Genomic DNA, 26,896 nt, shown 5'->3' with positions numbered 1-26,896 from the left:
AAACCAGAACAGCACGGAGGACAAATAAATGAAATAACTCTTCCACATGCTCTTGGACAAACTCTGTTGGACTTTGCCACGGGAAACAAGAGATGGAAATTGTGGTGGAGACAGACCTGACGGCAAGCAGAGGGCTGTGGGCAGCCCCAGGCAGGTCAGGGTGTCCCAGCCCCATGCTGGTCCCATGGGACCCCCAGTGGTCCCTGATCCACTGTTGTGCCCCCAGATCTGCCCGTCCCTTCCCACGCAGCCCTGCTCCTGGCCCTCCACACCTTTTGCCTCATCTTTTCCTCCTTCTGTGCGACAAACCCAGGAATTAGAAGTGTTCTCGCTTCCACCATGGGTTTGCAACCCAGTGCACGGATGCTCACCCAGCACCAGTGCCCACCCTTGCCCCGACAGCCTTGGTAGGAACAACATGGAGACACTTGGGCTTTCCCGGGGAGGCTCCCAAACCCCATCTGCCTCTAGCTGCCCCCCTCCGTCCAGCTTTTCCCAGGCCAAATCCTATCAATGCGGTGCCCGCCACTTGGTTTGCATGGAGCTGAATGTGGAAAACCTGCAGTCGGGAGAGGGGGCTCCTCCTGGCTGCCCCATGCAGTGTCCCCTTGCTGAGGGGTGACCCAGGAGCCCACCAAAATCGTGTTTCCCACCATGGCCTCAGACACCCCGCAGCCACCATGCCCACAGGCACTGGCTAAGGCCACCACCAGCCCCATCGACGGCAGCTCGCTACCAAAGCTGCAGGACAGCAGGCACAGACAGTGCCGACAGCCGACACACCGGGGATGCTCGGGGCTGGCTGGCCCCTTGCTTCAGATGCAATTTTTTTTTCAGCAGCATACTGTGACGGTGACCAACAGCCGGCGAACAGGTATAAGCATCTATGACACCTTGAGAGTGAAGCAAACAACAGGATGAAGACGCAGATCAGAGACTCCAGCAAACCTACAGGGAGGGCTCACGCGGGCACATGAAGCCACCAGCACCGTGGGGACAGCACCCGCTGCACAGCTCAGGCCATCCCATCGTCTTGGTGTCGGGGCGGCGATGCTGCCATTCCGCATGCTCATAAGGTGACGGCCAGTGGGAAACTCTGCAGCCAGGACCGTGGGCTGAGCACACACGGTCACCAGTCATGTTTGGTTTTTTGGAGGGTTGAGGTTTCAACTCCCTCCGCAGAACCCGTCTGCCCGCCTATGCCAGCTATGGCCTGCCAACCTCCTGTCCCGCCCCACGAACCAGGTGTGCTCGTTTCAAAAAACATGGAAAGAAAAGCAAAAAAAGGAGGAGAGGTGTTCTTGGTAGAAGATGAAGTGGCAGGAAGCAAGGGGCAGTGGGGCTGGCAGCTGGGTGGGATGTCAGGGATGGCAGAGGAGGGAGCACCTGCAGCCAGGACAGAGGGGACGGAGTGGACAGAGGGGATGAAGGAGGGAGACACGGGGGGGGCACGATGGGGGGACCGGGGCAGGGGATGATGGGGACAGGATGCGACCCAGCACATGGAGCCTGGGAGCTGCCAGCCAGCCTTTATTTGCATTTCTTGTCTCAGGCCCCGGGGGTGCCTGGGGGGTTTGGCAAAACTCATGTTTTTCAGGACATTCCTCCAAAAGAAAGCTGCAGCACCTTGTTCTGGTCTAGGGTGTGTCAAGCTAACGGCTTAGAAGAGCCTTTTCCAAGACCTCATTTCTTGCTACTGCTTTAAGGGGAAGTATGAATTTAAGATGTTCAAAGTGATTTAATATTAGTTGTCTCCTGGATCCCAAGGTCTGGCTTCCAGCCCCCCTCCCTTCCAAGTCCAAGTATCCCCCCATAAAAAAAGCTCATTTTGACCAAATTTACTGACCATAAGCACATTTGACATCATATTTCACTTAGTGATAACCTCTACCTTCACCAAACATTCACTTTTCACAATGTTTGGAGCTACCTCAAAGAAAGCTTGCCTAGCAGCATCATGTTTGTGATCTGTCACACCCCCCCGCCCCCAATCCCTTTTTGCATTTAAAAACCTGATGAAAATTAATGAACATGAACCCAAAGAATGATCTAGCAAATGAAAAGGTTTCAGGAATCTTTTAAGGGCGTTCAGAGGTAGGAAAGGTGAAAGAACAGCAGTGCTGTATGTTTTTACCAACGGTGGGAGTGGTGGCTGCACTCAGGGAATTGGTGGAAGATATGGAAGAAGTGCTTTCAGCCCGGGCTAAAGGTGCTATCGGAGGAGGGCTGGATGAGTGAATAGGAGGACTAAAAGGCCTGGACTGTAGAAAAACATAAAATAACAAAAGGTTAAAGAAAATACGCACAGTGACATTTGCATCAAACAAACAGAAGCTTTTGCCTGGAGCCTTAACCCTCTGTACCCCAGGCCAGCCCCGCTGGGTCAGTGCAAAACTGAACAGCTTTAGTTCTTTCAGTGCCAACAGCATTTTAGTCTGGACCTAGAAAAAAGGCAGATAGCTCCCACCATTTCGTGGATCTCAGGGTTTGAAGTCCCCATCCGCACTGAGGACAGGAGATCCAGGGGCCACAGGATGGATTTAACACCCCTGGTATCCGGAGGGGAGCAGTGCCCAACACGTGCCAGCTCACTGGGGAGCAGCTCATTGGGCCCTTATGGATCATTTTATATCCATAACATCAATCCAGAAGTTCTCTGTGACTTACCTGAAGCAGCCTGGTTTTGGGGGGCAGGACACAGCAGCTTAGCTGGCATGGTACAGTGGTGGGGAACCCCACCAAAGCTTGCCAGATCCCCTTCCCTGGATGGCCACACCCACACTGCTTTACCCCTGGGCATCTGGGCACAGCCAGACCCTTCCCACGGGCACACTCTCTTTTCATCCCCGTTTTCTGCCTTTACCATAGCTGCGAATCACCACTCACCCGTGGCTGGCATTGCTGGGCCGCACTGGCAGGCAGAGCAGGCGATATTCACAGTGATTCTCCACGTGTAACTTGTCTTGATGAACAAATTATCAAAAACTCCAAACAACCCAGGCAGCACCCGCTCATTACTTGCTCTTAATCACTTGCTCCACTCCATTAATCTGTGACTAGAGATCCGCTGCCCCCCCAGTACACACACCCCCCGTGCACACCACGCTCCCGCTCACGGCCGCAAACATACCACGTCGGCGACGGCGGGCTTGCCAGGGGGCAGCTTGGGCCGGGAGGGGGGCCGGGGCGGTGGCGGTGGTGGGGTGCTGCAGGCGGCCAGGGGTGTGCCGGGGCGAGCCGGGGACGAGGAACCTGCAACAAACAGGAGCTGTGAGCACACCGCAGGCTGGTCCCCACGGCTGCCCACCCCCCAACCCCTGCACCCACCCGTGACCCATCTTGATGCAAAGGCTTCTGCCCCCAGGAGCCGGCGTGGGTGCCCACGCACACCCTGGACAAGCTCCCCTTTTCCATTGCTCCACACCAGCAGCTTTGCACAGCGAAGAGCTTTTTGGGATCGCTGATGTGTTTCTTGCAGGGGCTGCCCCTTTGTGCTGGGTACCTGGCTCCCTTGGCTGGGAGCGCTGTGAAAATTGTTATTGGAGAAGTCTTACAGCTTTTCCGAAAAGTAGACACGGGCAGGAGAAAAAACAATGCTTAACCCCTGCAGCAGCTGATGCCGGTGCCTGGCCTCCTGGGGCAGCACAGCCAGTGAGTGGGGTCAGTCCCCCGCCCTGGGAATGAGGGGTCCCAGTGAGAGAGGCAAAGCTTTGCCCAAGCAAAGAAGAGGAAGGATGGAACACCAAAGCTGTCAGATTTGCTGGGAGCATCATGCGTTTCCCAGCCCTCTAGAAGAGTTTCAAAGAACAAGAATGTGCTGTTGGCAGGGTTCTTGTTGTCCCCAGTGGCTGCTGCCTTGCTGTGAAGGGGAAGTTTTGCAATCCAATAGAAATTTTAACAGATACTTAAATGGATACCCAGCAGAGAATTTTTCTCCACGTAGAGAAATTCCTTCCAGTGTAAGTTCAGCATTAACCAGTACTGTACAGATCAGTCAGAGGCTGCACCAAGACAAGAGGAGCAGCAGGGAACACAGACTCTGTTTTGCAGAACAGCAGAGCTGGCGTTAGCTACCAACCTCCACAGAGCATAGCAACATGCTACAATCTGCAGAGTGGTGAGTTTTGCTCAGGCTGACAATATGATGATGTCTTTAGCTTTATTTTTCTTTGCTTAAAAGAGAATCAGTTTACTAAGCTTTTTGGGTGATAGCTCAAATTAAAGAAATAGCAGAGCTATATCTGTAGAAATGAGACTGAGAAGCAAATGACAGAAGGCTGAGAGCTGGGCTTGTTCAAAGAGAGCCCTGGCCATTCCTTTGAGCAACTCCACAATTCAAGCCCTTTTTATTTAGAAGCCTAATTTGGGAACCAAAGTTTTAATTTTTCCTTCCTTATCTGAGCAAAAGCTTGAGAAAATAGGAAGTATTCAGGGACCTGATGAATGTTACAAGACAAAGACTCTGAGGGTGCATTTTGGCCTGGCTCAGGAGTGGCCACAAGCTAGCCAAAGCCCTTCCAGACATCAGCTTTCATCCAGAGAGTTTTATTCTTCAGGTATTTAAGGTCCCTGGGAAACTGATGTACCTCTAGATATTTTCTAGAACAAGAAACTGTGGTAGCACGTTGTGAATAAGCATGAAATCAGAAGCCCACTGGGATGCCAGTCCCCAGTCCTGCCTCGGTGACACCCACAAGCCCAGGCTACTGTGGAATGCAATGATAGGAGGACATCCTGGTATGCCTCTGCTCCACAGCCACCCTCAGGGCCAGCTGCAGCAACAGGGTAGGAGCGGGAAGGGTGCTGGATCTGCACTGTGCACCCAGATCGTGTGCCACACGATGCAGCTTTCTGAAGATTTGCGTGATTTTTTTGTGCTTTCACACATTTCAATGCTCTACATGTTTTACAGCTCGCTGTCCGGCGCTGGGCTGGGTAAGGCTGAGGCAGCAGCAGGCTGCAAAGCACACTGAACCAAGACAGGAAATCATTTCTAGGGAAGAGACATGGATCTTCCCAAACAGGCAGTGCTGCCTTGCCGAGTGTGGTTTTTCCATCCACCCCCACGTGCGAAGCCACCTGCAGGGCCCCATCCTGCGGATCTCTGCTCGCTCAAGGCAGTTGCTCAGTTGGCATGGGGGTGGAGCACGGTCTGGGAAGAAGTTTGCTGTTTCCTGCTGCCCCTCTCCTGGAGAAGTCCCAGGTCCAACCACTGCCAGCAGCAGCTGGATGCTGCAGCCCCTGTGCAGACCTCCACCCACCCACCCACCACCTTGCCAAGCTGGCACAGAAAAGCCACCACCACTAAAGCGAAGCCACACTCGCAGCAACAGCCACACTTGAGGGGGGGACGACACACCCCAAACACACCCCGCCCTGCCCAGGAGGTGACAACGCCCCGAAGCAGATGGCACGGCTTTCAAGCTCACGTGAGGCTGGTGACAGCGGTCAGGCACAGGGACAGGGAGCTGTGCACCCAACACACCCATCACCTCCCCCCACCACCTGCACGGCTCTGGCGGGGGTAACGCTCTCAAAAATAACCTCTCGTGGATGCAGGACAGCAGCACGGGGGCTGGTGGGGATGGAGATTTGCACATCATGGCTGCACCGGTCCAGTAAGTGCCTCTAAAAATAACACGATCAGGTTGCACCTTCTCAAGCACTGTGGGAGAGCTCGTGTAAGCTGACCTCTGACAAGCTCGTTTGCCCTAATGGGCACACAGGCATTTATAATTAAACAGGTGAAGCCCATCAGCCAGCACACACCAGACACACCTATCAGGTTCTGCCCTTGTGAAAGGTTCACCCTGGAAGCCATTTCTCCAGACCCAGCCCCCAGAGAGCATCCATGCTCTCACAGCCGAGAGGGGCCAAGTGCCATCCCATGCCACCTTAGCCCTGGGGTGACAGTATGCAGTGACCTGTCTGTCTGCAACAGATTTAACACCCCCCCCCCCCCCCATGTTCTGAGGCTTGCTCAGATTATTTGGTTGAAATGTTTCCACCTGTGTTCACTCTGAAGCCTACTGATGGAGGTGCAGCAACAGCAATCCTATGCCAAATAGAGGTTTATGTGTGTAGCAAAAGTGGGAAGGGTGGCTCACAGGAGCTTTGGGGAAAGGCTGTCAGACCCATCCGACCATCAGACACGCAGCACGGAGTAAGGGAGAGGACACAGGAGGCTGAGGGCAGACGCTAGACGTAGAAGCACGAGACGGTCAGGTGGGAGCACGGGCGCCGGGCACAGGCACAACCAGGCGAGAGGGGATGGCGGATGCGGTCACGGCCACACCAAAGCACACCCAAGGCCGCGGGACGTACCGCTGGTACTTCCTGTGCCGCTGCTGGCGCCCGGTCCGGGTGAGGAGACCACCGTCCGGTAGGTGGGTGGCGGAGGGGGAGGTGGGGTCGCTCTTAATCCCAGCCCAAACTCTTTGGGAGAGGCGGCCGGCTCCAAATTATCATCCTTAAGGTGGGGTTGCTCAGAAACCTTCTTGTGAACTTCTTCCAGGTGGAGCGGCGAGGGGAGCGGGCGGGAGGGCTCGGCCACTGGAGCATCGGCCGGGCTGCCCGCTGCCGCCGGCGGGGATGCCGCTTTTTCCCTGGGTGTCAACTCCGGAGTGGTGTTTTCCGGGGATTGATCGGAAAAATTGACCCACTTGTCTTCTGCGTTAACAGCAGTAGACTTGGGGGATAGCACAGGGCCAAAAATGCTGTCCAAGTCATTGATGGATAGAAGTTTGTCACTTTTGAGCTCTGCTGCTGTCTGGTCCCCTCCTGTGGTTAAAGTAGTTTATTTTACACTTAGCATTAACCGAGAGCACTGCAGTCGCACTATTCTCTACGGGGCCCTATGGCAGATACTTTCTAGAGAAGATGCTTTAAAAACATGTTTTCTTATAAGCTGCTGGGGAATATAATTCATGTGCAAGAAAGTCAGGTCTCTGACAGGCCATGTGCAATGTGTAATGAGCCACACGGGACTGAAATACATACGCTGCAGGAGAAAGCATGCACCACGAGCCAAGCCCTCCTCCTCCATCACTTCCTATGCAAGGGTCCCCCGTCCTCCCAAAATTTACAACGGGCTCTCAGCCTTTGTTATGTGTTGTCTAAATGACGTGGTTATGCCATTACCATCACTCTAGATTATCAGCAGATACTAACCTTCTGCACTCAGCTCTCTTGCACAATCCCTTACATATCTATCTGCAAACACATACATATAAATATATTTAAACATGCTTGACACTCTCAAGAGCTGGTGCTGGGCATGCAGGACAGGAAAGCAGACAGGGTGTATGTATTTCAGTTGCAAGCAGCAGCAGATAAGGGTACTTTAGGGCTCTGCTCACTAAGTGAGCTACCACATGTCAATGTTCACATCTCACTTCATAACCAACACGGAGACGGAATTCATCAGCAAAGCGTTACACATCCAGAGGAGGGAGACCCTCCACCCTTCCTTCTGTGCCCTCTTTTCTTGCGTTTCTTTTCCCCAAGGGCTGGAGCTAAAATTAACATGTCCTCTGGGCAACTCGTGTCAGCATCCCACCCCTGATTCCTGCATTTGGGGGAGCCAGCTGCCCCGAAACGTCCTACATTTAGGGGATAAAATACAGTTTTGCTAAAACAGAAAAAAAAAACAAACCAAAAACCAAACCAACAGATCTCTGCCACTTGCTTTACTTGATGCACAGGCTGAAGCATGCAGCAAGCCAGGCTCCAGCAAATGAACCGTCACACATGGCTGAGCATTGTATTTGCCCTTGTGGATGAATCTACATTTGTAGGTGGATGCTCTGCCAGCCTGGCTGCTTAGATACATAGAAAAAAATCAAGATACGGAAGCATGAATGAAATATTGATGGATAGAGCAGCAAGCTCAGAGCAGGGGATTTCTTCCTGGCAATGCTACTAACGCCCTGAGGTGCTCTATGCATGTGTGCAGCGAGACCGTCTGTCCCCATCCGATGCCCTGTCCAAAGACGAGGGACTGCCCTTCCTTCCTCACAACCTGCACCTCCAATAGACAGCACCCTGCCAGCAACATGAATTATATGCTTATAAGCACTTTATGTCCTCTGGCTCCATTCAACAACGTCTTTCAATCCCTCCCTTCAGGCTGTTGTTTATTCCAAGCACCATTTCATTCTCTCTCCCCAGCCCCTCTGCATCCCCAGCTTCCAGCCCCAGGCTGCAGCACTGGGGGCGGGGGGGGGGGCTTTTCCCACCTTCCCTGACACCAGTAGGCATTTGGGAGGGCAGGAAGGGGAGGACCAGCTCCCCTGACACAAGCAAGCACCACACACCCCATTATTTCACAAGCACAGACTGTGCAGTGCTGCTCCGGGCGCTAATGGTGCTCTGCTTATTCCCAATTTTGAGCAGACATTAAGGCTAATGCTGCATTTCATTTCTAGAAGTGACCCAGAGCATTCATTTCACCAGGGTGACACTGACTCGGGAGTCAAAGGCATCTTTGCACTGCTTCTAAAGTGTCACCCTGACTGCAGCATCCCTTGAAGCACCATGAACCAAAAGGGAAGTGGATGCATGAGGGCCAAACCCACGTCCAAAATGCAGCCACAGGGACATGACCCCCCACCACCACCACCACAGCCCCCGCAGGCTCCGGATCAGTCTACCGGAGCTGGACAAGGGCACACGCGCAGAGGTGCAGTGCTGAGCTTTTACCTATTCCCACTGTCAGCGGAGAGCCGGTGCGTGGTGGCGTGGCTGGGACGTTTTTCGGTGGGAGCGGTGGGGGCGCTGCAAAACAGAGTGGAAAAGGGGAAAAATTCAGTTGCAGCGCATTCAGGAATGTTCACGGCTTAGCTGGGCAAGAGGGATCCTGCGGCCAAGGTGCAAAGAAAGCGGCAGCAGCAGCCCTGAGGCCATTGCTAGGGGAGCAGGAGCATCCCCACTGTCTGGGAGCTTACAGTGTTTTACTGAGCAATGAGCAATCGCTGATGGCCATTTTTGTTGGGTTTGGGGGGTTTTTTGGTTGGGTTTTCTTTTTTTTTTTCCATTTTTAAATCTTCAATTGTACCCATGTTTTAAAAACCTGAATTACTGTTTTAATTAAAACCTGTAGCCTCGGAGGCCCATATCTGCCTCTGTCTTTCTCACGTGCCCATCCCGCATGGATCAGGGATGCACATATGGGAGGAGAAGTGCCGTGGTTAATTAACCCAGTGCTGCTTCATAGGGGCATTTTGTCAAAGCAGATGTAAATAGCGTCTGAGTCCAAACCTCCTGGAGGAACAGCCCGGGACGCACCGTAGCACTCTGCAACCATTTCAGTCACAAGTGTCACAATCCCCTTGACAAGCTCGTGATGTGGCCAGAGGTTGCCTTGACCAACACGAAGAAAAACCCTCTGACTTGCCCACAATTAAAATATTACAGAATTGCACAGTACCAGGAGTCTGGATGAGGGAAAGTAAAAGATTTGATTTGATTTCTATGTATAACAACTTCTTTCCAGTCACTTACTTCCAGTTGGAAAAGGTCTCGGTAGCTTTGGGGACTCTATGCTTGTGTTAATGGGCTGGACCGACCCCCATATCTCAGGCTGATCTAGAGTAGCTGAAAAATCAAAAATAAACAAACACACATGCAAAGGATAAAACCGTCTGTCTTCTTACAAATACCAAGACACACAGATGAGACATGTTCATCTGAGGCTTGTAAAGAGAGGAAATAAATAGTAGCAGAAACCTCTCGTTAATTAAAGACAGGGGGTTTTCTGTAATGTTAGATAATTACAAGCTTGCCTGATTTTTAAACAGGACACGCAATTAGTTTGACACTCATGCTGCTTGACAAACAAAACAATGCCATTTATGTACTTGGAGGCTTATTACATTAAGTGAAACATTGCGTTAATTGCAGAAATTGTCTGGAATTTTAGGATATGCAGAAAAAAAAACAGGTATTGGAATGAAAAGATCTCATTATATTCACAGAGGTTGTAGGGGAAAAAAACCCTCTTCTATATCTCATTTAAACATTTCACACTTTCTGGGGGCGGGGGGGGGCTGTGTGTAGAGAACTGCATGCAAACAGTTTGGATTGTAAGAATTAACCGGGGTCATTAATTACAAGACATAACTAGGCTACAAGTGGCAGCGGCCATTTCGTGTTAGCTGAGCAGAGCCAGGAGGAGAAGACCGTGAACAAGCAGCTCCAGTGGGTCAAGGGGGTTTTCCCTCCTCTTTGGGGAGAACAAGCCTCACAGCATTGCTGCGCCTCGGGAAAGCTGTATAAAAACCAAAAAGGCTTGTGGGGTGGGGAGCAAAGTGTCCTTATATTCCTGTCCACGGGAATGCTGTTTCTGGGAACAAATGCCATTGCTGGGGTGACATCCTCACGGGGAGCTGTAAAGCATTGCCAGACAGCTCCGGTCATGTCTGCCTTCAATTAAATCAGCGTGATGCTGCAGTGTTGGAAGGTAACGGCCACCACTGTTAAACACACACCACGTCGAGGTACGTGAGCAGAGCCTGCCAGGCTGGCAAAACCAGGCTTTCATTTGAGTCAGTATTTTTAATATTCGTTAGCTGCTCTCTTTCAGGATTTGTCCCAAGACCACATAATTAACTAATTGTCTTAGACACCTGCTCTGTTTCTGTATGACCCATATAAACCGCAACCCCACGCTCCTTGTAATACAACTCCCCACCCTTTGCCTTCTGCTTTAATTTTGTTTTTTCCCCTCCTTTAAGAGGCGGGCCGGGGGGTTGATGGCCAGGGCTACCCTACTTGCTGGCAGAGCTGGGTGCCACGAGCTGTCCTCAAGGCACGGCACAGCCAGTAGTCACTGCCAGGGGATGCCACCCGTGTCTCCCAACCCACCGTCCAGCTTCTGCTCCTCAAACGCCAACTCCAGCGGGGGCCCGAAGAGCGGTGCTAGCGCTGCAGGGTCCTCCCCAGCTTTCTTGCTGTGGGACGAGAAGAGTGCAGAGGAACAGCATGAGGTTCAGGTTTGTACTCAAACCCGACATTTAAGTGCAGATATGTGTATTTTCAGGGGGTGTTTATGTTCTAGATTAAACAGGCACCTTGCAAAGCACAGTGTTTCAGGCAGAGAAAAAAGGAAAGGAGAGCGGTAGCACCACGGTGCAAACCCTGTGCTGCCCAAGCAGCTGCTGCAGCACTGGGGATTGCTTCAGGGTTAGTCAGAGCTACTCCAGACTGCACGGAAAAGGGAAAAAAAAGTCAAGGTGTGGACCACTGTCGGGTCCAACACACCTTGAATTGAGCCCTGCAGCTGCACAGGACACGCTCCTAGCGAGATCTGGCTTCACTCTGTACCAACTAGCCTGTTTGCTTTCCTAAACCAACATATACCCACAGCACACACTTGCCAGCTCTCCCCATTGATCAGGTTCAAGATGGCTTCCAGCAGCAGATGTCCTTGCTGCTCTTGTGGGAGAGTGAGTATGGATGCTGCACATCTGCAACCAGGGCTGCCGCTGCCATCAGCACCTCAACTCTGCAGGTTTCTGTTTGTCTGCGCTCTGGGGGGACCCACCATCACCACCAGGGCACCTCCCCTCACTTCTCATTGACTTGCCTGGCATCTGAGCAAAGAGCCTGTGGACTCAAAGCTCCCTGTGCCTCCTGCACCCTGCAGCACAGAGCATTTCCTTAATCACTGAACACAAACTGCCTCATGAGCCTAAGAAGTTATAAAAGCGATGTTTCTGCAGCAGTATCTTTGATGAGCCAAACTGGGGCAGCTCAGCTAGCTGTTGGATTGGCAATATTAGTATGGCAGTAAATACCCAGTGCTGCATTATTCTGGGTTTGACCTACCCAGGTATACACAAAGGATCAAAATCTGGAGGTGAAAACAGATGCTTCCCGTTGAGCAAAGGTGCAAATGTGCAATTGTCCATCAAAATGTTCAGAAACCACATCAGGATGATGTGCCTAAGCATAGCTCTCTTGGATAATTACCCCAACGGACTCCATACTGACCTGGCAGGGTCTGGCGTCGGTGTGGAGCGCCGGGGCCGTGCGATCTCCTCACCTGCGGCACAGAAGGGACAGCGCAGGGTTAGAGCTGTTCCCCCACCCGCCCACCCCCCCAGCATCGCCCTCAGCCCAACTGGACCCCGCTCCCCTGCCCCTCCCCCCCCCCAAATACCACCACCACCAGCCCCCCTCTGCTGTAACTACTGTTCTTGAAGGCTACAGAACATACTTACTGGATAAATTCCTTTTAATCGTCCCCTGGAATTAGAAACACATGAGGTAAGTGGAATGCACAGCGACATGGGCACATGGCAGCTGTCACTCAAGGAGGGACACAGCAGGAGCAAAGCAGCCCGGCAGATGTGGCAGGAATTGCCTCTCTAAGGTAATGTTTGCTGTACATGGCCAAAATATGCCCAGGTGCACACACGCGTTGTGAAAACCCATTTGCTCCCAGCGTACAGGGAGCAGAAAACACCCAACTGAAAGGATTTTGAGATGTGTGACACCATCAGCTGGCAGTGCTGCCTTCACAGCCATCCTGACTGCCAAGGGGCTTTTGGGGGTCACTGACACCCTCACCCCATTAGAAGTGGCATAAACCCAAAATCCTCACGTTTGATGGGCTGCAAATCGATCTAAGCCAAATACTGTACTTTCAGCAATCTCAATCATTGCTCCCACCTCACAACACACACATGCCCACATGCAGCAAAAGCCAAACATGCCCCCCAGACCGTGGGAGCTGGGGCTACAGGGCAGAGAGGGGAGGGGGACGGGCAGCGGGGATATTCCAGGACCACAAGCAGGGGGTTTTTCAATGATGCAGGTCGAGCCATGGAAGATGCCCATCATTGGGGACCTCTTTGCATCAGCAGGGAGGACAAGGTCCCACAACGGGGCAGCTAACAGCACCGGCACCCTGCTCCCCACGTAATCTCAGTGCAGACTCTGACCCCCGCCCCCCCAGCACCCCTGTTCCCCGAGCGGAGGGGCAGAAACAGCAGACAAGGGTGCTTACCGGGCTGCGCCGCTGTGGTCAGCGAGAAGGAAGAGAGAAGAGACACCTGGTCAGAGAGCAACATGTCAGCGCCCCAGGTCCCCCAACGCCCATCACACCCCTCCATCACGGATTCACAGAACACATCGGTGCAGCACCGGGTGGGTTTCCTCTTCCACATAACCCTCCAGCCCCAGCACCCACCACTGGGAGCACAACGCCTTGCTCCCACGGGCTGGTGATGGGAGAGCAGCATCCAGAGAGACTCCTGAGGGAACCCAAATCCCGTGGAATGGGTGAATTTCCCCACTTTGGGCACAGAACATGCTGAAGCCCAATCACCATTGCATACCCTGGCACCAGAGGTCAGCGACCACTGACTTTTTTTTTCTGTTTTCTCATACCTTTAGATGTGCAATGTTGTATGAAAAACATGCCCAGATAAAACTGTGCCCTTATATGTCTTGTCCAAAACCACCAGCTCTTTCACCCAAACTACACCCCCAGATTATGTACATTCAAAGCAAAGACAGCCTACCTCTATTTTAAAATGCTCTAAGTTAAATCAAGGGAGAAGAAAAATAATAAACATCACGCCTTCCAAAACAAGAGGATTTGAAATTTGCATTTTACATATCAGCTCTAGAGATACGGAAAACAGGGACCATGCAAACAAGAGAACACAAGACTTAAAAATAATGTAAGAAAAAAAGTGTATTTCTTACCGGACTTTTCCTCTAAAAGAATGCAGAAAAATAAAAAAAAAAAAAGAAAAAGAAAATGAGAATATAAGATATTTTCTATAAAGGGATCAAAGGGAAATAAAAGATTTATATTATGACCAGAAGCATCAGGTGTATAGCTGTTAAACACAGAGCAAAGCAGAGTCGTGAGCACATCCAGCCAGGCTATCATTCATTCAGACAGAAGATTGGCATGAGAGAGAGCATAGAGAGAAATAAAAACCTGCAGCTGAGCTTGCTTACAGAAAGGATTCACATGCTCTGTCATTAGCAGGCCCTGCTAGCTATAGACAAAGGCCATTTCTCAACCTGTTTCATTTCTTGGAAGGGTCTGTATGAAAGAAAAGTCAAAAGCACGATTTTATCCCTAAGTGCTTAAATTTAAGGCTATTTACTCATCAGCTTTGCCCAGTGACTACATTTTTAGATTGCTACAAAGCTCCTGCTCCTGGGCCTGAGTTTTCCATGGTGCAAAGAGCAGAGCAGGCAGGAGCAGGAGCAGGAGCTGCCAGTAGGAAGGAGCAGGGAAGAGGGTAGGAGGTCTGCCGATGCCAGGCTGTTGGTGCCACGGTACGTGGCACAGGCAGGTTGCACCATCATCCGTGTACTTCTCAGGAAATGAGCTTACAACAGCATCTCCAATTTTCTTCTTGCCTTCAAGTTAAGGCACCATAATTGACAAGCCAAAAGGATAGGGAGGACAGTGCCCATGGAAATGGTATCTCCCATCCTGTTGCTCTCTTCCAGGAGAGGCCGGCGTGCAGGAGGGACAGGGGGCTGGAGAAGGGCTTTGCAGCTGGTTTGAGAGGGAGACAAGCCCAGGACACGGGCAGCGACCCAGACAGCAAAGCATGGAGCTCCCATGGATGCAAAACTCCTTCAGCTGGCTCCTGCCCCACGGCACTAGTGCTTTCCTGGACATGGGTGCTGCTTGCCAAGATCCGGTGTGCCAGGGAGCGCCCGGCTGCTCAGCTGTGGCACCGCTCACCTTCCCATCTGCGCCCTTTGGCTCCGTATGCCGGATTTTGGATCCTGACATGGGGAAGCAGCACAGTTCTTTCTGTCCAGCCTGGCACAGGGCTTTTCCCTGAGCCCTTTGGGTTGAGCAGAGCATGACTGAACTGCTTTACAGGGGGGCACCAGCTCCGAGCTGGTGCCAGGGACAGGGAATTCCCCAAAGCAAAGCATAGAGCATCCCGACTCAATGCCCAAAGGGCAGGACCCAGACCGCACCACACTGACACACACAGGCGTGCTTACCAGGGGCTGAATCCTTCCTAACAGACAGCAAAACTCCTCCCAACCTCAGCAGGAAAAACACCATGGAAAAGAGGAGACACAAAATCGTGTCTAGCAAACAGGACATTTTGTGGGGTTTTGTTTTCCTTGGAAAGATGAGGTGTGGAAGTGCTGACCTACGTACTGGTGCAAAACTATTAAGGTATTTCATTGGTAAGAATAAAAATAACCAAGGAACTTTGCACTGCTAGGACCTGAATGTAACCGTTTGATAATTTCTTAACGGATCTTTATTTATGGCTAAAGTTGCTCTATATTTTTTGGCTAGATTCTCCAGAATCCCTACACTGCAGGCCATGGTACAGAATCAATGAGCAGCTACTCCCCACCTCTGCGGCTGTGCCAGAGCCACCCCAGGATGGGCAAGTGCCCTGCGGTGCCCAGAGCAGCAAAACCCTGTGACAGGGACCTGCTGCCAGTGAAGGATGCAGAAATAAAAGCCACAAGGGAAGGAGAATCCACCAAATATAGACTTGGCCCCTTAAATAAATTCTTAGTGCTTTCCCTATCCCATTTTTCAAATGTCACAGTATTTCCTCTCCCCTCCTGAAACAATGCTGGCTCCTACATTATATACGTATACACGTATGTGCATCAAAATGCTGTGGCCATCGCCTTGCAAAACTAAAATTAGTTTGGTTTTGCAATAAGGAATTCTCAGTTGTTTTTTTTTCCCCTCTCAATCAAAATTATCCACCTATTTGGCAAATAATTGCCAGTCTCCAAAACACTGCCCCCCCCCCCCCCCCCCCTTTTTTTTTTTTCCCCTGTAATTTTGATGGGACGTAATTTTGGTTTTTTGTTGTTTGTTTTTTTTGGATTTTCCTTTTTTTTTTTTTGTGCTTGCCAACTGCAGTTTCTAACCCTTGAACACTAACAGACAGAACCTCCCTGGTCACAGTGCAAAAAGCACCCAGAACTGCAGGTCACTAAAAGGGACCAAGCATTGGGGGGAAGCAGAGCTGTGCCAGTGGGACTCAGTATTTGCAAGGACAGTGACTTGTCCCAGAAGCTTTCATTAAAATTGGTGACATTGCGTTGGTTTGGAAGGAAGACATAAAATGCAGTAATTTTATTTCCTCTTTGCTTTGAGTTTGAGATTCATTCACACTTCAGACACAGGCTATTTATAAATCATAGAAAGCTCTGTCTGAAGAGGCAATATAGCCCACACTAAAGCCCACTGAAAGACAGAAATCAAATCTTTTCACAGCTGAACAGATTGGAATGAGACAACAGAAATCTTGACAAGCCTTAGGAAAACCAGAGGGTGATGGTATTTATACCAGGAGGGACTAAGGAGAGATGACCATTCTCGCCGGGAGCCTCAGATTCACCACGGGGATGAGAAATGTCCCTCTAACATCCCATAGCAGCTGTGGGGAAAACCCCAGACATACTTTCCCTGCCTCAGGAATCAAGATGGCAAGACCCATCTGATTTACGCTCTGAACAATGACCACTTGAAAAATGAGGAAAAAGGGGAAGAACAAGGGAATAGTATATTCTGATCTCAGCTGCCCTGTTTTATGAGCAGGAAAGGGAATTTTTAGGACATTTTGAACTGGAAACGTCACTGCAATACATCTGAGCTCTAGCTGCAGCCACGCTATTGGCTCCATGTAGACTAGCTCTATCAATAAAAACACAAAGGCAAACCTCACCATGGGCACCTAAGGATGAGCACCCTGCTTGCTCGGGAGGAGCCCTGCAGAGCGCCGCTGGTTTTGCAACCTGGGGAGGAGAAGGAAACACCGAGGACTCACCACGGGGGATGGAGAAAGTGCAATGTTGCCTATCGATGCCTTCAGCTCATCTACTGTTGCTGCGCTCTTCAGGATGTCTTTAGCCTGCAAAGGCTTGATCTTAATGTTGAACTTCTTGTGCGCCTCCTCTTCCTCTTCGGATTCACTTGAGGAGTAGAAGTGCTTTCCTTTGGTAGGTAGAGCACAGTTAAAGAAGGTTTCTTTCTGCTGCGACAGCAGAGCCTCAGCGTTCAAAGGCTCAAGCCTCCCTGAAGAGTGGGCATTAGGTGTTCCCAAAGTGCTTATCCCAGACGCCCAAGGGCAGTAGCAGTGTGCAGGGGCAAATCCTCCTTCCACGCCTGTCACTACTGGGAGGTTTCACTGCTTTATCCATGTGTGGGCAGAGGACGTGGGAACTGGTGCTCACAGCGGTAACTCCAGCCCTGGTTTAGCCCACCAGTGATTTGCATCAGTGTCTGGGTTCCCTCCCCATTGTGACCCCTCTGGCTCAACACCCACAGAGAACCAGTATTTTCCAGCAGTGGCAGAGGGAAAAAATTCTGCTTTTCCACTGACCCTCCTCCAGCTGCGAGGAGGTGGCTTAAAACCTGCTGCCAGCTTAAGAATGATGAGCGTGCATGGGCTCCAGCCAGCAAAGTCTCCTCACCCCTTAGTGGGACATGCTATGGGAGCTGCAAATGGATCTTTGCTCCTTTTGCTTTTCCTGCCATGCAGATCTGCCCCAAAACAGCGTCAGCTGTGACAAAGCACTACATGTCCAGCAGCGCTCAACGCAGATTAGATGGGGCACTGGGGTCTCCATGGGGCACCCCACAGGGGTGATCCCCATGCTGCCTCCTCGTTTCATAGCAGTGGATCAAAGGCAATTAAAATCACCTCCTGCTCTACTGCCTCAGGTAATTGCCCTCAGGAGTCAATTTTAGCTGTGGAGGGACAGCTCAAAAAGAAAATAAAGGGGGGGAAATAAATAATAATAATAACAATAATAGTCAGTGGCATGCCTGTGAACCCCACCTCACCTTACGGTTTGTAAACAGAGAAGCAAAACCAACAATAAAGGATATAGCCTGGTTCCTCAGGTCGGATGCTGTATCCCTCCTCATCAAGCTCAGGTGAATTCTGAATAGGGCACAAAAACCCCACCAAAACCCCAAAAGAATTAGGAATTCTGTTCCTGGAAAGTTGGACCAGCTCTTTCCTCCTGGGAGAAGTGACGTCCAGCGAAGCTCTGTGCAGCCCACGGCTGCTGGTGGCCCCTGGGGCTGCATAGAGCAAGCAGCACCGATGCTCCAGCCCAGCACTGGCCTGGGCAATCAGCAGGGGCTGAGCACCCAGCCTCACTGCACATCCGTTTTTACAGTGCTCAGTTTTCCCCAGGTAAAATTTTGCAACACTCGATTTTTGCAGAAGCTTTTTTGAAACACTTGGTTGCAACCCAGGGTTTCCTCTGGGTAACTGCAACATCCTGGAGGCTTGGGCAGCACTCGCTGGAGCCATCCGGTTTCTGGGCAGTTTTATGCTATTTAATTAAGATGCAGATATGAAATATGTATCTGGACACAACTAACGGCCCCAAATGGCCACCCAGAAAGCCAAAAGGACAGCATAGGAACACAGCCCGGGTCCCCCATTGGGAGCTGCGTGGGTGCTGGATGGAGGGGAGGCCCCGTGGGACACTTACGTATCTGTCCCAGTCGATCTCTGCATAAAATCCATTCGGGGCTCCATTCGTTTTCTTCTGCAACACATTGGAAAACAAAATTTCCACATTTTAAATGAAGGAAACAAGAACACAACATACCTTACCCACATGCATTGACACGGCTGGGATGTCCCTGGGTATTGCTGCAGCCACCCATGCAGGCACTATAGAAAGCTGCTCTGTGCATGTGCACGTCAGCAATACGCAACAATATTTCTCATTTCTGGAAGGCCTTCCACACCAGAAAGCTAAAAGCTTTTTTTTTTTTTTTTTTTTGAATGTTCATTAGGTGAACATACAACATTTCTTAAGGAAGATAAACGAAATGGCCATTTGGCCATTTCTCCCCATGCTGGGGTATTCCAGCCCACAGGGAGAGCTGGCAGCAGCAGGGGCTCCCAATGCTCACTGAGCACAGGTATCGTGCATAATTTATCAGGAGATAAACACCTTCTACAGAACATCCTGAAAGAAGGATTCAGTTTCTGTTATTCAGTAGCCAAACTGCCCGCAGAGCAAGCTGGGGGCTATTGCTACACCCTCCAGCAAAGCCAGGTTGCAGCAGTGAGAGGCATCCGGGCTAACCCATCTGGGGTGGGGCATTAGTGCACATCACAACACACGGACAACACGCATACAGGTTATTGCTGCTTTGGACCAAGGGGGCATCTGATTTGGAAGGAAGTTTTGGGCACCCATCGCCTGCAGGACCCTTTGCTGGTCTGCTCTGGGCATCCAAAACACACCCAATGCTCCTGCTGGACACTGCAGCCAGTGAGTAACACTGCAAGGCCAGCTCAGGGGCTGCAGTTAGGCTGGGTTCTCATTTCTGGGCACCTAAATTAAATAAGCTTGTTTCCTTTAGCTGCCAGAGACAGCACACCCCACCCCAGCACCCTGCCAAGGGTCTAATGCAGCATGGGGGGCTGGATCAGGCCACCAGCACTGTCACCCTCCACATCTCACCCAGCGGTCCTCAGGATGCTGCCCAACAATGGAGCAGCCTCAATAAAGGCACAAAGGTGAAAAATCAGAGTCTGAATGCAGTTATATGGGATTTCTGCTTTTCCCCCAGTCCATTTGTATTTAAACCCATTTCTATTCAACTCACATACCTCCACCTGACTGAACCTAAATGATGTTTTCCTATATCCTGGATTTCAAAACAAAAACTACTCGCTGTTTTTAACCACCCTCTCATAGCTGTAAACCAAGCTCTGTTTTCCTTACCGAATTTTTTTTCCTCCTTCATGCACACTCTCAGGTTTGCTATTGCAAGGTGGCTCATTGGGATGAGGGCTGGGTGGCTGCAAGGGATCGGGGTTTGGCAGAAAAAGGGTTAAAATATCGGGTGGTTGGTTGTTGTTTGGCTTTTTTTGTTTTGCTTTGCTTTGTTTTTTGGTTTTTTTTTTTAAACACACAGAAAAAAGTTACAAGGAATTAGCAAACATACTGCACAGTTTTATAAGAAAAGGAGGGCTCAGCTATGGCTCTGTTAGGAGTAAGTGTCGGTTTTACTGTGGGCAGGTAACAGGGCTCTATTTAGCAGCCAGGGAATTTGCCTCTTGGCCACTTCAGTAGCTGCAAACGTTATGGTGAGAACATGTAGGAAAGTTACCCTCAGTGTCTCCAGCCTCTAACTCCCCTGCCTCCTGTACATTCAGTGGCTTCATTATACCCCTCAGAAAACCTGCATTTCTGCATCCTTCAGCTTGCTGGAGCACTGCAGACCCTGTTCTGCAACAACAGCAAGCCACCTGGAAAATCAAGAATAGAAGCCCGACCAAGAGGGCACCCAAGCTCACCCAAGGTCCCTGCACCCATGCCTGGCAAGAAAAGGCTGCCTGTAGCGCTTCTGCCAGTGGAGGGAATGGCTCCGGGTTGCTCCTTGCCCTTTATTTATTTATTACTGCTGATTAAAGTGCTACCTGAGCTGCAGACTTTTTTTTTTTTTAAATCACAATTTCTTAATGAGTGGCTTATGAACACAAGGCAAGCCCAAAGCCAAGGATCTTGGGTCAGATGGGGGTTGGGGGTGGGGTGGGAAGTGATTTCTCTAAAGCAGCAACCTGGTACCCCGTTATTTGTGTGGCTTCATGGAAGACCTCAGCACCACTTTCCCTGCTGAGCATCCGGGGGGGGTCTCATTTTGATTATAAGGTGAGCTTCTAGCATCTGAATTTGCTCAAAAAATAATGACCAACACAGTCCCAGTCTGAACCCAACGTACTTATTCGCAAAATTGATATAAAATGGCTAAAGGAGGCATGGCCTGCCTGCTACTCTGATCTAGAAGAGCATTTCTGTCCAACACCATAAATAAAAGCAGCAATAATTCAAGAACAAGTATCTCCTTATTTTCAGTTTAACGTAGAAAATAAAAATAGGTATTGGAAACAGCTGTTCTGGCAATTTTCCCTTAATTCATCACACAGGAAATCTGTCGCAAGCCAATTAGTGGGAGAGGAAACAAGGATGCGGAGCCGGGGGCTTTAGCAGGACACCTTGTCCCTTTGCCCACAGCGCTTCTCAGGTGTTTCTGTATTGCTGTTTTCTTTGTGTTAATTTTGTAGAAAACCTGGGATATGTCATTATTTTTAACAGACAGCTTCTGACTGAAATTTATTTTCTATATTGAACAGAAAGGAAGAGACGATTCACAAAATTCTGATGGTGGCTGATGGAGGAATTGGCATTTAAGGGGCTGTGGCAGGAGAGGAAAGCGGGACTGGGGTCTGTGCAATACTTACGATGCCGTCCCTGTCTGGCGACCCTCTGCAAAGAACAGAAAGAAAGGCAGCCGTGTTAGCTCCCAAAGTGCCCCGTCGCCCGATTAACTTGTGGAAACTGTTTTCTTAATGAATCCACAGCAGCAATGGGTTTAATTATGAAATTGTCAGCAAATGTGAATTACCTGCTACGTGCTCCTCGTGAAACCCGCACAAGGGTCTCTGTGCCATTGCTACCGTTTTATCAGATGACAAATTTAGTATTTATTAGTTAATAAAATGTTTCTGATGATGATCATAGTCTCCCAGCCAAGGAGGTGGGCAGGCTCCTCCTTGCAGCCATGCACCCATCCCATGGCCACAGCTCTACCTCGGGTGTACCTCCTCTTGCAGAAGACAATAAAAATTACATAGAGAGTCATTTAGAGATTTTGCTGCCACCAGAATCAGAGTCAGTTCTCTTTTGAACAGATTTGAAAATTGATGAGACTCCTCAGGGAGCCTAATCCCCAACTGCTTATGGGATTTAGACCTCACTCACAGCCAACGGCATGGCAGGCTCAGCAGCCATATTTAAACGCTGTCTAAGGATGCTAAGTTATTTAGTGAAAAGACAAATAGGTTTATGAAAACCAGACGGGCTCCTCTGCCTCCCACATGCTCCTGAGTTTTATATATTGCCAGAGACTTGCCACCAATTAACATGTGGCCCAGGGCATCACAGAAAATCTGCAGGGAGCTGCTGCTGCCCGTCCAGCTCTGATTTAACAAAGAATAACACCTTTCATTGAACTTCTCCAATTCATACGTGTCCGCCTCCCATCTCTCTTATCTCATGTTAATCTCTTTGCACACAGATCCCCAAAATTCTTTGGAAGTAGCAGAGATCATCTCTGCTTCCCTATTTCCCCTATGCGCAGGGGAACATCACCTCCTGCTCATCTCCCCAAAGCCCAGCCAGAAATGGCTGCGGAGCCCCTTGGCCAGGGGAGGGAAGGGGTGGCAGGTCCTTTGCCACCGCACTGCAGCGCCAGCACACCCCACATCTCCCCAGAATCCAGGCAGCAGCACCAGAGACCCCACACCGCGGTGCCCACCGCCATGTCCTGGGGCTCTGGTGGCCCAGCCGTGGCAGGGGGTGACCAGAGGGTCTAAGCCCACCGCCCCTCGCCGCTCCTCCCAGCCCCGCGCCGACTGCCGACGGGGGATTTGGAGAGCGCTCAAAGCCGTTTAGGGTGATGACCGCGATGCGACCCTGCGACGTGCTAATCACTGCCGCTTGCTAATTGTGGCATCTCCTCCACAATGGCCTTTCTGCGAGCTCGTTACCACCACGAACACCCCCGGATTTGTTATCTCCATGTGCCATCAGCTTCCCCAGCCTCCAGGAAGCCAGCATGGAAATCACAGAGCTGGCTGAAGGCAGGACCTAGACCTGGCTCCATTGATTTTCCATGAGCAGAAGATGTAAAGCAGCCTGTTTCCTGCCCATGCTTCTGATAAATAATAAATGAAGACATACGAGGCTGGAGCAGGAGCTCCTGGCTGTCCGACAGCCTGCCTGGCTGGTGGATGAGCAGCCACCATTTGCAGTGGGAAGACCCTCTCTGCCAGCTCGGTGCTGCATAGCCCTCTTTTGGGATGTGCTCCATGTCTCTCCCTATTTTTGGGCTCCCTTTTGCAGCAGGCAAAGCCCCTCAGGTGCGGGTGCACCCAGGCTCGCTGTGACCCCAAGAGCGTGGCCAGAACAGCAGTGGCTGTCCTTTCACATGGGGAAACCTCACCAACCACTGTGGAGATATCAAATAGCTCAGGAAAACCAATCCAAACAAAAGAAAACAAAACCCCATAGGGTTTCTGGTGTGCCAGTCATTAAACATCTGAATGGTGTCATAGGTTCAGGAGCAGGGCTCCTCACTGCCTTTCCCCCGCTCCGTCCCCAACACACAGGCTGTGCAGGCTCCTTTGCCACCCAGCTTTGGGATATTCCCCCAAAGCCATGTCAGTGGCAGCCAAGAGCCCTCCCCAGGCTGGGCTCAGCACCCTGCTAGCAATTCTGCACCCATGTGCAGCATCCCCTGCCAGATGTGGGGGGGAAGCTGCAGCCAGATTTTTTCCTGGGAAGCAAAAGCATCTCTTGCAGCAAAGCCGATGGGGCGTGCGCTCTGCGAGTCCCGTGCACCATCGCCATCCCCAAACACACAGCTCTTTACTCCACCAACAGCCTCGCTGCCTGCATGGGCACCTATTTAAATTGAATTTGCATCTAAAAAGATCTCAGCAGACAGGCAAATTAGTAGTTTGGGCAGAGAGTAATCTGCTGAAACTCTCAGAGGAGTAATTTTCTTCTGATCACCACTAACTGTCACTATAAATTGCAAACACATGGAGAAGCGGCTTTATTACCTCTGCAGTGCCACCAAGAAAATTCCTTATCTGTTGGCCACTGGATGTACAAGGGGAAACAGCTTAAATGTATTTGTTGTTACAAGATTTGATCCAAGGATGACAAGTGTCTGACGCACTGGCTTCCTTCTTGTCCTGGCACACTGGCATCAACTTCTCCCCAGTATCATTATATATTAATGTGGTTTGTCTCTCATTGACTTACGTGGAATCAGTATCCTTTTCTTTCTTGCGTATACCAAAGGCCTTCCTTGTACGCTTTTTCAATCCTGAGGATAGAAGGAATATAAATAAGAATGCAATATTAATAGTACACTTCAAATAAATCCTCCAAAAGGTTCCTTATTCCCTTGTCAGCTGTAATTCATAAATAAGGTTAAAAAAAGAAAGACCCAAACCCAAGAAACTGCCAGCAAGATTTTGCAGGTAGTGCATATGTTTGCTTACACCTCTTATTGTTCACTTAACACAACACTTATTAACTTGCTCTCAGCATGTGTGTCTATGTATTTCACAGTTAATATTTCTAATCTTACTGTCTTAATTATACACTTCTTTGCCATGCTGCCTGTGGGTATCAATGCACAGTGGAAAATCCCTTCTTTGGTGTAAAAAAAAAAACCACTCCAACAATTTAAACCATGAGGCTGGTTATCTTCTGCACTGATTCTTGATCTTAAAATGATGCCTGGTACCAACAGTGCTGGGGCTGGCTGGGAAGTGGGATGCCCTGGGAGCCACAGAGCCCATCAGGGCAGTGGCCACCACAATACCACTTTTAAAATCAGATGGAGGAGAGTAGTTTTCTGCACGTTTCTCCCTCTTTTCCAGCCTAAGAGCTATCCAGGAGAGGGATTTTTAATAATGACTCGGAGCATATCAAGGAGGGGATCTGGAGCATTTTGAACCACCACATTTCATTTGGCTGGCTAGTTTTCATGCAGAGGTTTTTCTGCCAGCAGTGGCCATCCGGCCCAACCATCAAGACGTGGCTGCAGCTGGAAGCTGCTCTCACGTTGGACGCTGTTGGCCACATTTGAAATCATTGCCAGCAGCACGATGACAATTAATTTAGGTCCTAGCGTAATTTTGGGATCCTGGTGGCCAAAGGAGCCAATATAAACCACAGACCCTGAGTCTAGAAGAGCTATTTCTGGCCTCTTTTTCCTTTCAGAGCTCCTAGGAGTTTTGCTTTGATCTGGAAGTTACCCAAACCCGAAGCACTGTGGGTCAGACGCAGCTGCAAGAGTGCAGCAATGCTGTGGAGAGTCAAACACAATGGCTCACACTGATGCAATGAGCTGGTCTGCAGCAAACGGCTGTATCAAGTCTGCAGGAGCCACTGCAAGTCCCTGCTCGGCAGCGGCTCCTTCCCCAAAACCTCCTGGAAAGCAGAGTCAATCCATCATCTGGCAAACAGGGACCATCATTAACCACAGCCAGTGCTGACGGAGGGGAGGAGAGGCAGATCTGGCAGCACCCATGCTGCCCTGCTGCCTCCTCACCAGGTGCCCAGCCAGCTCTGCGGGGAGCTCAGCCCAGAAGCCGTGGGCACTCACACCGAGTCCAGCTGCGCATCAAGGAGGCAGCTGCGGTGTGAATTCACAGGAAAGACAAGCACACTGGTTAGCCCCAGTGCTGCAAGCCTTCCTCTCCCCAACACGGTGTGCAATGACTTTCCCCTTGCTTCACACTTTGGAAGGTGCACACGAGGCTCAGCAGCACAAACCAGGGTTGACACAACCAGGACACAGCTCACACAACGTGCACTGCACCAGATGCACACAGCAATACTTGTGCTAAAAACTGCTTTCTTAAAATATACTGTCTAGGATCCAATGAAAAAACCCCCAAGCTTCTACCTCGAGTGATGTGCTGTAAGAGCCAAATCTCCTGTAGCTCCTCTGAAACTGGCCCTGGACACCCCAGGAACATAGGAGCGTTTGTCCTAGGAGCTGTGTGCTCCGACACAGTTCTTTCCATTGACGCTTTTGGGGGAGCTTGGGTTTCTAGTCTGCCTCCTGCTTTGAACATGTGCTTGAATTGAAATTATTTTCCATTTTCCCAGGAACATTGTACTTCTCTGGGCATTGATTGAAGCCTGCAATAAGCACACAAATGCTAGCTTTCTGCAGCACATCAAAAAATCAGTGGATTTAGATCATATTATCAAAATACATGTGGGATGCTTCAGGCTTTCGATACCCTATGCCAGGCAGTTTTTCAGGCCAACACTAGGACCAAGCCACCCAACGTAGAACCAGGAGAGTCTCCAGGGGTCTCCTTGGTATTGCTCATGGAGCTTTGGGTTGGATATTTCCCCCTATGAAATGGGAAACAAAGTGACCGCTCCTGGAAGGAAAACAAACAAAAACCAAAAAACCCAACCAAAAAAACACCCCCATACCCAGTGCACTTCCCTCCTCCGCCCAAAGCAAGCATTACACGGTCAGGGATGAAGGAATCCCTTATGAGATCCCATATGCCCCTGGCTTATGGGATCCATACACCCCCAGCAGCTGGGAGCAACACCAAACCCCACAGGCTCATCCTGCAACGTTGCTTTGTTTTTACTACATTTTGCCTTTCAGCTTTTCTACAATTTCTTCAAGACACAAGCGAGTTATTAATAGCTGAGGAAGGTTTCCATCAATCTTACCCCCTAGAATAACTTCATCCTCCAAACTCAAAGTAGAACAGGGAAGGCCAAAAACACCATAAATGAGTTGGTGTTTAGTCTTATCTGAAGAAGCACCCGACTTTGCTAAATTTTTTAACGAAGCCTTCTGCTCAGTTATATAATAGGCCCACCATCTGCTTAAAATGGTAATGACTGAGGGGAAAAAGGGATATTTAGGAAAGGCAGAACAAAAATGAAAGCTTCCTTTGGAGATGGTTGACGAGAGCTGGTGGAAGCAGGTCCCCTGCTGAAGACTACCGCCTGTGCCAGGGCAAGGCACTGGCTGTCCCCTGATGGTGTCACCAGAGATGTCCATGGTTTGGTGGGGGACAACATGGTGATTTTCCAGGATGGCTCTGCTTTTGAGTGGCTGCAGCTCAGAGGAGTTCATGTCTCCCTTGACGTCGTCAACCCCAGCCCAGAGAGCTGTTAAAAAAAGATCATGTCTAATGGGGAAAGCCACCAGCCCCTCCAAGGTACAACAGCTTCACATGCTGCAGTTAGTCCTCATCAAGCCAAATGGCTTTGGATGCTCTAACTCAAAGACAGAGTAGCCACAAGCCAAGGCTGAACTAACTGTTGT

The 26,896-nt window shown here is 50.3% G+C and overlaps 1 protein-coding gene across 1 annotated transcript in view; it reads right to left on the bottom strand.

Annotated features, from left to right (window-relative positions):
• The window catches only part of SGIP1 (SH3GL interacting endocytic adaptor 1), a 50,202-nt gene that overhangs the window by 10,184 nt on the left and 13,122 nt on the right, over positions 1–26,896 (bottom strand). Inside the window, exons 3-18 of the mRNA XM_086463024.1 lie at positions 24,608–24,831; positions 23,839–23,948; positions 21,249–21,273; positions 18,478–18,534; positions 17,861–17,915; positions 16,797–16,972; positions 13,714–13,725; positions 13,010–13,021; positions 12,222–12,246; positions 11,992–12,043; positions 10,864–10,949; positions 9,502–9,594; positions 8,701–8,775; positions 6,325–6,780; positions 3,131–3,252; positions 2,135–2,261 (exon numbers count right to left, since the gene is read on the bottom strand). Of these exons, the coding sequence (XP_086319150.1) occupies positions 2,135–2,261; positions 3,131–3,252; positions 6,325–6,780; positions 8,701–8,775; positions 9,502–9,594; positions 10,864–10,949; positions 11,992–12,043; positions 12,222–12,246; positions 13,010–13,021; positions 13,714–13,725; positions 16,797–16,972; positions 17,861–17,915; positions 18,478–18,534; positions 21,249–21,273; positions 23,839–23,948; positions 24,608–24,831 (1,707 nt within the window). The remainder of the gene's footprint in view (positions 1–2,134; positions 2,262–3,130; positions 3,253–6,324; positions 6,781–8,700; positions 8,776–9,501; positions 9,595–10,863; positions 10,950–11,991; positions 12,044–12,221; positions 12,247–13,009; positions 13,022–13,713; positions 13,726–16,796; positions 16,973–17,860; positions 17,916–18,477; positions 18,535–21,248; positions 21,274–23,838; positions 23,949–24,607; positions 24,832–26,896) is intronic.

The sequence above is a fragment of the Leptosomus discolor genome, chromosome 3 (assembly GCF_034619465.1).
Source record: "Leptosomus discolor isolate bLepDis1 chromosome 3, bLepDis1.hap2, whole genome shotgun sequence".
In the NCBI taxonomy this organism is placed as follows: domain Eukaryota; kingdom Metazoa; phylum Chordata; class Aves; order Leptosomiformes; family Leptosomidae; genus Leptosomus; species Leptosomus discolor.
Note: the sequence above shows the minus strand (reverse complement) of the source record. Positions and strands in the feature narration are given on the sequence as shown.